The sequence below is a fragment of the Rhinatrema bivittatum genome, chromosome 4 (assembly GCF_901001135.1).
Source record: "Rhinatrema bivittatum chromosome 4, aRhiBiv1.1, whole genome shotgun sequence".
In the NCBI taxonomy this organism is placed as follows: domain Eukaryota; kingdom Metazoa; phylum Chordata; class Amphibia; order Gymnophiona; family Rhinatrematidae; genus Rhinatrema; species Rhinatrema bivittatum.
The window spans coordinates 66,615,658-66,628,360 of NC_042618.1; the positions used below are offsets into that span (position 1 = coordinate 66,615,658).

A 12,703-nucleotide genomic window follows, 5' to 3' on the forward strand; every position below is an offset into this window, starting at 1 on the left:
AAAGGTTAAAAGTGCTCAACAGGTATGGACACTGTTTAAAAATACAATCCAGATATATTAACGCATTAAGGTGGAAGGAAGGCAAAACGATTACAGGTATGGTTAAAAGGTGAGGTGAGAGAGGCTATTTTAGCCAAAAAAATCCTTCAAAAATTGGAAGAAGGATCCATCTGAAGAAAATAGGAAAAAGCATAAGCATGGTCAAGTTAAGTGTAAAACATTGATAAGACAGGCGAAGAGAGAATTTGAAATGAAGTTCGCTGTAGAGGTAAAAACTCATAATAAAAACGTTTAAATATATCCGAAGCAAGAAACTGTGAGGGAGTCAGTTGGACCGTTAGATGACAGAGGGGTTAAAGAGGCTCTTAGGGAAGATAAGGCCATTGCAGAAAGACCAAATTAATTTTTTGCTTCTGTGTTTATTAATAAGGATGTTGGGGAGATACCAGTGGAATGGGCCTTGACTTGTAGAGGTGGAGGCTTGCCTGCCTCTACGTAGGCCGCCTTGATTACTTCTTTGATCCAGCGGGCTATGGTTGCCTGCGAGGTTGCTTCCCCTTGTTTCTTCCGCTATGAAGGATGAATAGGTGGTCCGTCTTTCGTACGGATTCCGATCTTTCCAGGTAATGGACTAGGAATCTGCAGACGTTAAGATGGCATAGGCAGCGTGAGTCTTCAGAGTCCTTCTGCTCATCTGGAGATGGCAGCGAGATGGTTTGGTTTAGATGAAAGTAAGAAACCACTTTTGGAAGGAAGGAGGGGACAGTGCGTAGCTTTATGGATCCCAGTGTGAGTCTGAGGAACAGTTCCCGACAGGATAGTGCTTGAAGTTCAGAGATGCGACAGGCTGAACATATTGCCACTAGGAATGAAGTCTTCAAGGTCAGGAGCCATAGGGACAGACTGCGTGTAGGTCTGAAGGAAGTTCCCGCTAGGAAGTCTAGTACTAGATTGAGATTCCATAGGTGTACCAGCCACTTTAGTGATGGTCTGATTTGCTCGACCCCTCTCAGGAAGCAGGAGACATCTGGATGGGAAGATAGACTGATGCCGTCCACTTTGGCTCTGAAACAGGCCAGCACAGCCAGTTGAACCTTGATGGAGTTGAGAGACAACCCCTTCTTCAGGCCGTCCTGCAGGAATTCCAGGATCATGGGAATTTTGACTGTCAGCAGAAGGATGTCGCTGTCTTCACACCAGGCTTCTAATATTCTCCATATTCGTATGTAAGTTAAAGATGCGGAAAACTTGCGTGCTCGGAGCAAGGTATCAATTACTGCCCTCAAGTATCCGCTCTTCTTCAGGCGAGTCCCCTCAATAGCCAGACCGTAAGAGAGAATTGAGTTGGGTCTTCGTGGAGGATCAGTCCTTGCTGGAGCACGTCCCTGTGTGGAGGTAGGCCCAGGGAGTTCCCCGCCAGAAGTCTTTGCATGTCCGCATACCACAGCCTTCTTGACCAGTCCGGGGCCACTAGGAGTATTAGTCCCCTGTGGTATTCTATCTTGCGGATGATCCCGCCCAGTAGTGGCCATGGAGGAAAGGCATACAGCAGTTCTTCCTGTGGCCAGTTTGGACGAGGGCGTCAATATCCTGGGATTGAGGGTCTGGGTCTGCGACTGAAGAAGTTGGGAACTTGGGCGTTGGACCGGGTTGCCAGAAGATCCATGGCTGGGGTTCCCCAGTGGTCTATTATCAACTGGTTGACAGCCTCCATTCCCTTGGGTCTAGACTTTCTCTGCTGAGGTAATCCACAGTGATGTTGTCTTTTCCCGTGATGTGTGCGGCCGAGATCCCTTGCAGGTTTGCTTCTGCCCATGCCATTACGGGGTCTATTTCCAGGGACACCTGTTGGCTTCTGGTTCCTCCCTGGCGGTTGATGTAGGCCATTGTTGTGGCGTTGTCCGACATGACTGACAGCTTCTCCTCGAAGTCTGACTGAATCGTAGGCAGGCTAGTCTGATTGCCAGGGCTTCCAGTCAGTTGATGTTCCACCCCGACTCTTCCTTGTCTGATTGCCCTTAGGCAGTCAGTTCCTGACCGTGGGATCCCCACCCTCGTAGGCTCGCATCAGTGGTGAGCAAGATCCAGGTCGGTGGGGATAGTCTTACTCCCTTGCTCAGATGGTCTTCTTGTAGCCACCAAAGGAGCTGTATCCTTACCTCCGCCGGCAACTGGATGCGAACGGTGTAGTCCTGGGACATCGGGTTCCAACGCGACAGTAGGGAACGTTGTAGTGGTCGCATATGGGCTCTTGCCCATGGTACGACTTTTCTAGGGTTCATGTCATAAGTCCAAGGACTTGGAGGTAGTCCCATACCATGGGGCGAGCGCAGTTCAACAGTTTTCTAAACTGGTCCATCAATTTCCTTCTCCTTGTAGGGGGAAGAATGACATTGTCCTGTTGAGTGTCAAACCAGACTCCCAGGTATTGCAGAGATTGGGAGGGCTGCAGACAGCTCTTGACCCATCCGAGGTTCTCCAGTAGATTCTTGACTCTGGTTGTAGTCTGATGACTTTCCTCTGGAAATTTTGCCCTGATCAGCCAATCGTCCAGATATGGGTGTACAAGGATTCCTTCTTTCCTCAGTGCTGCCGCCACTACAACCATGATTTTGGTGAACGTCTGGGGGGCTGTAGCTAGCCCGAAGGGTAGTGCTCAGAACTGGTAGTGATGGTCCAAGATCGCGAAACATAGAAAGTGCGGATGATCATGATGGACCGGGATGTGCAGATAGGCTTCTGACAGATCCAGGGAGGGTTTCCATGCAGAAGTGTGTTACCTTCAGGTAGCGGTTGACAGACTTGAGGTCCAGGATAGGCCGGTATGTTCCCTCTTTCTTGGGGACGATAAAATAGATGGAATAGTGGCCAGTATTTCGTTGGTGCATGGGCACCGGTGTTATAGTCTTTAAGGTGAGCAATTTGGTCAATGTGGTTTCCACTGCCGTCCTCTTGGAGGGGGTGTGGAAGTCCTGAAAGTATCCCTTTCGAATGATGGTTAGGACACACTTGTCCGACATTATCTCGACCCATCTTTGGTAGAATAAGACAAGTCTGCCTCCTATGGCTTCTTCCTGTGGATGGGTCTGTTGATTCTCATTGTGGGGTGTGGCTGGGGCCTGGACTCAACCAGCTCCCTTCTTGTTGTGTTTGTTCCGAAAGGACTGGCCCCTGCCTGCGGGGCGAGGTGCTTGGTATGTATTCTTATACGGTCTAAAACACTGCGATCCTCTGCCCTTGGATGTTCGGGGAGAGGGGCGTTGGCCTCTTTTGTTCTTGTCCTCCAGTAACCGAGGTACTGGAGATTCGCCCCATTTGTCGGCTAACTTCTCCAGTTCACTTCCAAATAGGAGGGTTCCTTTAAAGGGCATTCTCGTGAGTTTCACGTTGGCTGACCAGCTTCGGAGCCAGAGTTGCCTTCTGGCTGCCACAATGGATGAGACTCCCCTGGCTGAGTTGTGCACCAGGTCGGAAGTCGCATCCGTGAGGAAGGATATCGCTGGTTCTAATGTTTCAACGGGCGTGGTGGTGTTCCTGGCCAGTGACAAGCATGCGTGTGTCACCACGGCACAGCAGGCAGCTATCTGCAGTGACATAGCTGCTGCATCAAATGACTGTTTAAGGATGGATTCCTGACGTCTGTCTTGGGCATCCTTGAGTGCCGCTCCTCCTTCGACTGGAATGGTGGTGCGCTTTGTGACAGCGCAGACCATGGCGTCCACTTTCGGGAACACCAGGAGTTCTTTGGCTGAGGGTTCCAGTGGATATAGGGCTTCTAGGGCCCGTCCTCCCTTGAAACTGGCCTCCGGAGCATTCCATTCCAGGTCAATCAGCTGTTGCACGGCTTGCAGCAATGGGAAATGGCATGAGGCCTGACAGAGCCCGACCAAAAGAGGGTTTTGTCATTGGCTCCGCTGTGGCGCTTGTGCCTGAGATGGCCAGCTCCTTCAGGCTCACAGACATGAGGTCTGGTAGCTCGTCTTTGAAGCAGAAACGCATCATGGTTCGGTATGATTCCATTCCTGGAGGGATTTCCCCTTCCTGCAGGGAGTCTTGGCCTTCCTCCGAGGTGTCTGTGTCCCCTAAGGTTAGGCTTTTGTCCGGGGGAGGCCAAGAAGGGCCTGGGAAGTTTGGGTCTTCTGGTGGAGACTGTGGTTGTGTCACCGGTGGCGCAGATTGCACTTGGACCAAGGTTTGCAGACCTTTAAAGAATTCCACCCAGGAAGAGATTCCTGGGTCTATATTGAACCCAGCAGCGTTCCCAGAAGGCCCCGTCTGGAGGGCCGAGCTGGGGATAGAGAGGTACGGGGTACTATCGGTGGATCCAGATTCCTATACTGGCTGGAGAGGACCTTGCCCCGATTCTCCCAGAGCCATCTCGCACTGTAGGCACAGGGCAGTAGCCTCTTCATGCTGCGCAGCTCTTATGTGGCAGGCTGGCCAGAGGGCTTGTGCTTTGGTTTTCTTGGCCGGTGGTGCCATGGTTTGTGCGCGTAGGGGCGTTCAAACCTGGTCTGTGCGTTTATATGTGCACGCAGGGAGGCTTGGATATGCGCTCCGGGTGTGCAGAGAGCGTGCATGCAAGCAGGCCAGTATGTGAGCTTATGGAGATGTGCACAGCTGAACTTGTGTGCTCGGCGCTGTTGAGCGTGTCGCTATGCGCCCGGCACCTTCTTGCGCCTCGCTGTGTGCACGGCACCTATGCACGCGCCACTGTGCGCACAAGTATGTTATGTGCCCGGCTTGCCATTGTGTGTACGGCTCAGTTAGACGGACAGTACAGCAATCGGGGGGGGGGGGGAACGGCGCCAGCGACCACGCGAGCAAGATGGCGACCCCCCCCCCAGAGGGTCTCCACGTGGGAGGACCCTCGAGCCGGATCGGGGTCTAGCCCAGACTGGGCTGATCAACCCGATGGGACAGACGCCAGCTGGCTATCTGTACAGTTATCTGAGCCTTGGAGACAAAGTTTTCTACCTTGGAACTTGAAAAAGCAAGACATTGGAACACCAAAAGCAACTATTATAATAATAAGAACACTTTTTTCCAAATCCAGATTGCCTGTTTTAGCAGCATTTGGTGTAAATAGCTGTTTTAGCATACAACTCATCAGCTCAGCATATCCACAGGTTTCACTCGCATTTGTTGCCAGTTACAGTGTACCCTCTTCTATAAAATCATAACTTCTATTGCTGCTCCTGTATCCAGATCATGACGACATCTGCGAAGGGCTTTGTTACCAGTGTGGGAGATGGACTGATCATCTCTCAAGGTAAGGCTAAGTGGGAGGGAAGAATTCAGCAGAACAGCTGGTTGGAACTATGTCTGCCCCTTCTGCAAGTGTGTGTTAGGGCAGGCAGCTGCCACACTAACATGAGGAAGCTGCAGCTAAGTAGCATGAAGAGACAGCTGCTGCTCCAATTTGTGGCTTTTCCTTCAGCAAGCCAATTACTTCAACCCAGATGAGCACACCAAAGATGACCTGCTCACCCACCTATGTGCCTGGTGATGATTAGAGGCCTATGTGCCTGGTGATGACATTGCTTGTTTCAACACATCAAAGGCGACAATTTGGGGCTTTTGATGACATCATGCACTCAGGCAGTCTAGTCAGGGCATCAGCAGGCTGCACATATTGCTGTTTTTATAAAAGGTAGGCAGGTTGCAAGGAAGGTGTTAATGGGCTGATTTGGCCAGCAGGCCTTAGTTTGCCCACCCCTGTGCTCTAGGGAATTACAAGTATCAATTTCCCCACTGTTTTCTATTTCAGAAACAAAAGAGATTGCAATATTACAGTCCTTTGAACTAAAAAAATCCAAAGGGAAAAAAAAATAAAAATAAAAACTTAGGCCACTTGGTCATCACAGGTGCCACTGTTGAAACACCTGGAACTGGAAACTGACTAGCAGGGAGAGAATGACCACCCCATTTTTTTTTTATTTTTTTTAATCAGGCCTCTGATTAGCACAGTAGGCCTGGTGTAAAAACTGAAAAAAAAATCAGAAGAAAAACTAGAAGAGGTCATGCCTGCAAGAAATACATTTTAACCCAGTGAAGTCAGAAATGGAGGCGCCTCAGTGTGCAGAGCAAGGGAAGACAAAAAATGCTGAAATGGCTGCCTGAACTGAGGTAAATTCAGAAAAATTGTCCCAGCACTCAAGACCTAAAACCAAGGGCACATCATCATCAGTACCAACCAAAACAAGGAATTTTTTTTTTAGGTGCCCCCACTGGGGAATTTATCCTTTTCACAAGCACAACCCCCACAGATGTTTAAAACTGGCACAGAATAAAGACTGAAAAGGATCTCAAACAACCCAAAATTATGCTGCCCCACCTCCCCCCACCCCAGAAAAACTTACCCCTTTCCAGTGGGTTAAGTCAGCAGTTGCCAATGAAAACTGCCCAGCACACTTCAAAAAAAATTTTTTTTTTTTTTTTTTTTTTTTAAACTAAGCAAAAGGCAAAAGTTAGAGACAAAGAGGGGAAAAACCTCTCTCCTCAGAGGATCCTTCAAAAGGTAAAGATACCTCACTCAACTTTACCGAAACCCCTCTAGGGCTGGGAGTTTCCTAGAAGGACAGGCTGAACAGTAAACAAAAGCCAGCAGCCTGGCCCGACAGAGTAGTAAAAATGGCTCTAAATACTCAGCCAAAAAGAGAATAAACCCAACCCTGGGAGACAAATATCCTGCTGCATCAAAACAGTATGTCCTGTCATTTGCTGGAGTCAGAGAATACTGACTTTTGCAAGAGCTGCACCATGGTAACAGCTAATGATGTCACAGAAGAAGGTGGTTTCCTATGTCCCCACCTGCTAGTAGGGGGAGTACACACACACACACACACACATTTGGACTGGTTTAGCAGGAAAAGTTTTCACAACCTTACTTGTATGTCTGGAATTTTGCTTTTTTGGATGAGGGACAAGGATCCCAGATATTACATCAAGATCTCTGGGATGGCAGAAGTGGGCTTCAAGATCAGAAGTAAGGTCTAGAGGATCTGGGTTATTGGGAAGGAGATCGCCCTCTCCCAGCTTTGGCCTCCCCAGTCCTTCATTTCTTCCCTCTCCCCCCCCCCCCCCAATGTCCCCCAATCCTCTCAACAGCCCCTAGCCGATCTCACACCCTTCCACCCTTAATAATCCCATCTTCATGCTTACCCAATCTCACAACAGAAGAAAAGCAATTATTACTCAAGAAGTTGGTAATTCCACAACAGCAAAATTTTGAAGCCCTTGCCAATGCATTGAAGGGGAGCAGTGGCCTTGGGTATCATATTCTGTGACATTGCTCCGCAGTCTTTTTAACTCGCAGATGAGGTTATGAAATTCCCCTGAACTGGCTCAATCCTCTTTAAATTAAGAGCATAGAAAGTTGCCTTACTGGGTCAGACTGAGGGTCCATAAAGTAGCACTCTGTTCCCAATAGTGGCCAATCCAGGTTACCAAGTACCTGGCAAGTACCCAAGCATTAAACAGATCCCATGCTTCTGATGCCAGTAATAAGCAGTGGCTATTCCCTATGTCAATATGGTTAATGACAGTTTATGGACTTCTCCCCCAGGAACTTAGTCAAACATTTTTTAAACCCAGTTCACTGACTGCCTTAACCACATCCTCAAATGAATTCCAGAGCTAAATTGTGAGTTGCGTGAAATAATTTTCTTCAATTTGTTTTCAATGTGCTACTTATAACTTTATGGCGTGCCCCCTAGTCCTTGTATTATCTGAAAGCGTAAATAACCAAATCACATTTACCCAGTGAAGTCCTTTCATGATTTTACAGACTTCTATCATAACAGTCTCTTCTCCAAGCTGAATGGCCCTAACCTCTTTAGCCTTTCTTCATAGGGAAACCATTCCATGCCCTTTATCATTTTGGTCACTCTTCTCTGTATCTTTTCCAGTGCAACTATCTCTTTTTTAAGAAGCGGCAACCAGAACTGAATACAGTATTCAAGGTGCAGTACAAAAGCATTATGACATTCTCCATTTTATTCACCATTCTTCTTGAGTAATGAAGTATAAGAGTCATGTCTATTGTTGGCACGGGTCAAGCCGGCATCAGCCAATTTTTTAAAAAGGTCTAAAATGGACTATTTTGCCCACAGAACCATCTCTGTCACAGATGACATCAGCCTTAGAAAATGAAGGTGTTTTCTTGTGGCGTTCCATTTGAAGGCATAACAGTGTCCATGAAATATGAGACTTAACATAATTGCAATCCTGGGTCAGAACAATGGTCCATTGAGCCTAGCATCCTATCTCCAACAGAGGCCAGTCTAAATCACTTGCAGTACCCAGATAGGTATAGGAATGCCTATTCTAAGTTCATTCCCAGAAGTAAGAGATGTAAAAACCCAAGTCATTTGTTTTTGGTGAATCTTTTGCCTGGATATTTCACAAAAGCGCTTTCAGTGACTGATCCTAATCAGTTCAACAGCAACCTGTGTCACCTCGGTACTCCTAAGCCTCAGCTCCCGGTTCACTATCAGTGTTTCCATCTATGTGAATTCTACAGCCGCAGTCTCAACAAGCACTGAATAGACGGTGAAAATGTTTGCTTTTTTAAGAGCCAAAAACTTAAAGAAAGCCTTGAGAAGCCTGTTATGATGCAGTCCAAACACAAATTAAGGCAGAAAGTGAGATCATCAGAAGCCTTGAAGAGACAATGCAAAGCTAATGCTGGAGAAGACGTTGGTCTCATCCCATCATGGTATAAACCAAAGGTGTACACTGGGATGAGGTATGTAACAGAATGTGAATATTTTCAAGGTATTTGGCAACTGTACAGTTAGCATACTGCAGTAGTGCAGCAGTTAAATCACCAACAGGTAAAAAAAAAAAAAAAAAAGGGGGAGAGTGTACAAGCAGGGACTGCAACCCCTATCAAAGAGGGTTAAATTATGCCCAAAAATATACCCCAAAGGATTATACATATGAGAATGAATGCTGGGTAATTTCAGTAAATAGTTTAAAAAAAATTTTTCCAGAACTTTACCTGTTCACTTTTCAGAGCCTGTAATTTCTGTAGTTCTGCTTTGAAAGATAAATTCTCTCTCTGCAATGCCTGAAAAATAATTTAACATAGAAATAATTTAACATAGAAATAACTATACATATCTAATCCTCTATGCCACCCCTTTCCTCTATCTTCTCCAATTCACATGTTAAATGTTATTTCTCTAAATTACTGTGTTAATTAACATTTCAAAGTTACTATGTATATCTTCCTAATTTATTATTTATCATTTAGTTACAATGTAAATTAAGCAACTTCTGCCTTATTTCTGTTCCGTTACATGTAAACCGATGTGATATCTCGATCGAATGTCGGTATATAAAAAATAAATTAAATAAATAAATAAATAAATGTGACAGCAGAAAAAGACCACGCAGCCTACTCATCCACATCAACCATTCAGTTTTACAATTCCTAGCGCTCCCTCAGAGATCCTCTGTTTATCCCATCCTTTTTTAAATTCAGATACTATCCTCATCTCCACCCCTTAGTGGAGAGGCTATTCCATGCATTCAGTACCCTTTCTATACAAGAAATATTTCCTTAGATTACTCCCAAGTCTACCCCATTTCATTATTATCCCATTCTAGGGCCTCCTTTTCATTAAGAGGCCTACCTCTTGTGTTTGGAAACCTTGGAGATATTTAAAATATCTTTCATATCTCCTCTGTATCACCTTTCCTCAAGGGTATATATGTTTAGTTCTTTAAGTCTGTCCCCATATGCTTTAGAACAAAGACCACTAAATATTGTATTATCACTCTCGGGACCAACTCCATTCTGTTTATATCCTTTTGAAGATTTGGTCTCCAGAACTATATGCAATATGCCTTATTAGCTTTCACCAGATACTTATACAGGGGCAACATCATCACTTTTTTTCTGCTGACAATTCCTCTCCCTATGCAACCAAGCATCTATCTGGTTTTTACTGTCACCTTATCCACCTATTTGGTGACCTTAAGATCATTTAATAGAATCACCCCCAGATCCAGGTCTTCTTTCACACTTAGAATTTCACCCATAACACTGTACTACTCACTTGAGTTTTTGCAGCCCAACTGGCTTATTAAAGTACCCCGCTGCATGCCATTTGGTTTAGAACCATATTTTTCTGAGTGTAAAACAGCTGCTAGAAAAGCATAAAACCACATCTAAAATCAGTCTTCCTCTATGCTGGACTTCGTGTCTGGGTGATCCGTGTGCAGGTGCAAACTTAGGGGGTCATTCACTAAGCTGTGATAAAGGTATAATGTGCAAAAAAAATAGTGCTTAGCACACGATATATCCAAATTGCTAAAATATCGTGCAATATTTTTTTTAAAAAACCCCTCCTATTGTAATGCGCTGCTTTGAGTGCACTTTGCATGCATAAAATTTTCAAACACATGCAAGGCAGCTTATTACTAGCAAATTTCAAGCAAATCTAATAACATGGCTTGCAAAAAAATGCAAGCCACATTATTTACCAAACTTAGCTAAAACTCAGGAGTTGTGGATTACACATCCAGATATGCTCTTGCACACAATTTAAAGGACCTTGGTGGCCCCACCCACACCTCCACCCCTTATAGAGGCAACCCAAATATGAAAGTTAAAAACAAAATTTTTTTTTGAAAGCTGCACAGTGATACCCTGCCTCCTGTTTTTTCAAATACACCACCACCTGGAAATCAAACCCACCATCTTTCCCCCCCCCCCCCCCCCCCCCCCCCCTTATAGATGCCATCTTAGCTCCTCACACTCTCACTCCAGCCCGCCACCCCCCCCTCCTTAGAAGTCATCCCTGGTAGTCTAGTGGGCATCTCTGTGTCCAAAGCACCCCTCTAAAGATCTGGTCCAGTCAATTCAATCTTTCAAAACAGCACCAGCTCACCTTTGCCCCTTCAAGTAATGGGGCAAAGGGCCAGCCAGCACCATTTTGAAAAATGACTGATTGTCCTGAAGCCTAAGGAGCATTTTGGACTATTACACCCCCAGGGATGTTCTCTAAGGTACAGGGAGTGTCCAGGGGCATTGGACTAAGGAAGGCGAGCGGGGAGGCGCAGTATTGTATTTGAAAGGGCAGGGGTTTGAGTACACTATTAAAAATGTATAGACTGCTCACCATACTTCCTAACCAGTTTACATAAGTACATAATAGAAACATACAAAAATTCATAAAAGTAACCAAACATGAGACACTGGCTCATAAAACAACAACTAAAAACAAAAATATACATAAAACAAGACCTTAGACTCTGACATGCAATGTAATCATTTGGGCTGCTCCTACAAGCAGTGGTGGTCTACCTAGATTCCTGGGAGGTGGGGGCAGAGTATTTCGGGCTGCTGGTGGCCCTTTAAGACAATGGAGGCCCCACGCAAAGGGGCCACCATCGTGCGATTTCCCTTTTCCTTGCAATATTTTCTCTTGCAGAATTTTTCTGCAAGCAAAAATTATGATGAGTCTAATAGTTTTTCATGAGGGGAGAAAAATACTACAGAAATGCCTTCCCTGCAGTATTTGTTCCCTCCCACGATAAATATCATGGCTTAGTAAATGACTTCCTTAGATTGCAAGCCCTCTGAGGTCAGGAAACACGGTAACTCAACTTGAACTATCAATGAAAATGCACAAGACATCTACCACCACCAGAATCATTCACTAGCCAGGAAATCCAAGCAAATCTCAGACTGAATTGGCAGCACTTACTGCAGTGGCAGTAGCCAGCTTCCCCCCACCCCCCCCCCCCCCCCCCCACCCCCAGGCATTGAGTTGATTACCTCTACATTACACCCAATGTCAAAGGCCATTATTGCGGTATCATGAACTAATGGCTAGCCCAATTTTGGATACTTCTGTGTAAACAAAAAGCTCAGTTTCTCAGTACTTCTAGGCTCATAATGCACTTAGCAAGCACTATTTGGTCAGTACAGCCCAGTATACCAAGTACAATGGATAGCTTTATTAGTCCAAAAATTAAAACCAAGTCTCACTTTGTCCTGTGGATATAGTCATTTCACCTGTTATGCCTCCCAGTTAACTACTGAATACCTTTTGTCTGAGATTTCCACCTTTATTAAGTTTTGCTGAACAGTTCACGGTACCTTGATTTCTTCTTCACTGTTTGTTAAATGAACATGTTCCAGAGCAAAGGAATCCTCCGTCTGTTTTATATGTTTGTCTTTTTCTGCGATTCTTCAAAAATAATGAAGCAAATACACATTTCAAACTGAACAAATTAGATACATCACATACAGTCCGACGGAACACACTGTTAGCCTGCTCTTGGACGCGCGTTTTCCCTTACCCCTTATTCAGTAAGGGGAGGAAAACGCGCGTACAACCCGTGGCACCTAATAGCGCCCTCAACATGCAAATGCATGTTGAGGGCCCTATTAGGTATGCGCGTGGGATACAGATAGTAAAATGTGCAGCCAAGCCGCACATTTTACTTTCAGAAATTAGCTCCGACCCAAAGGTCGGTGCTAATTTCTTCCAGCACCGGGAAAGTGCACAGAAAAGCAATAAAAACTGCTTTTCTGTGCACCCTCCAACTTAATATCATAGCGATATTAAGTCGGAGGTCCCGAAGAGTAAAAAAAGTTTTAAAAAAAAATTTGAATTCGGCCTGCGGCTGTCGGGCCAAAAACCGGACACTCAATTTTGCCGGCGTCCAGTTTCCGAGCCCGTGG

At 45.7% G+C, this 12,703-nt stretch overlaps 1 protein-coding gene across 7 annotated transcripts in view; it reads right to left on the reverse strand.

Moving 5' to 3' along the window:
- KTN1 (kinectin 1) overlaps nt 1-12,703 on the reverse strand; it is a 342,484-nt gene that overhangs the window by 199,168 nt on the left and 130,613 nt on the right. For all 7 annotated transcript variants that reach the window (XM_029598255.1, XM_029598256.1, XM_029598257.1 and 4 more), the window contains exons 14-15: nt 12,116-12,206; nt 9,005-9,073 (exon numbers count right to left, since the gene is read on the reverse strand). In XM_029598255.1, the coding sequence (XP_029454115.1) occupies nt 9,005-9,073; nt 12,116-12,206 (160 nt within the window). The remainder of the gene's footprint in view (nt 1-9,004; nt 9,074-12,115; nt 12,207-12,703) is intronic.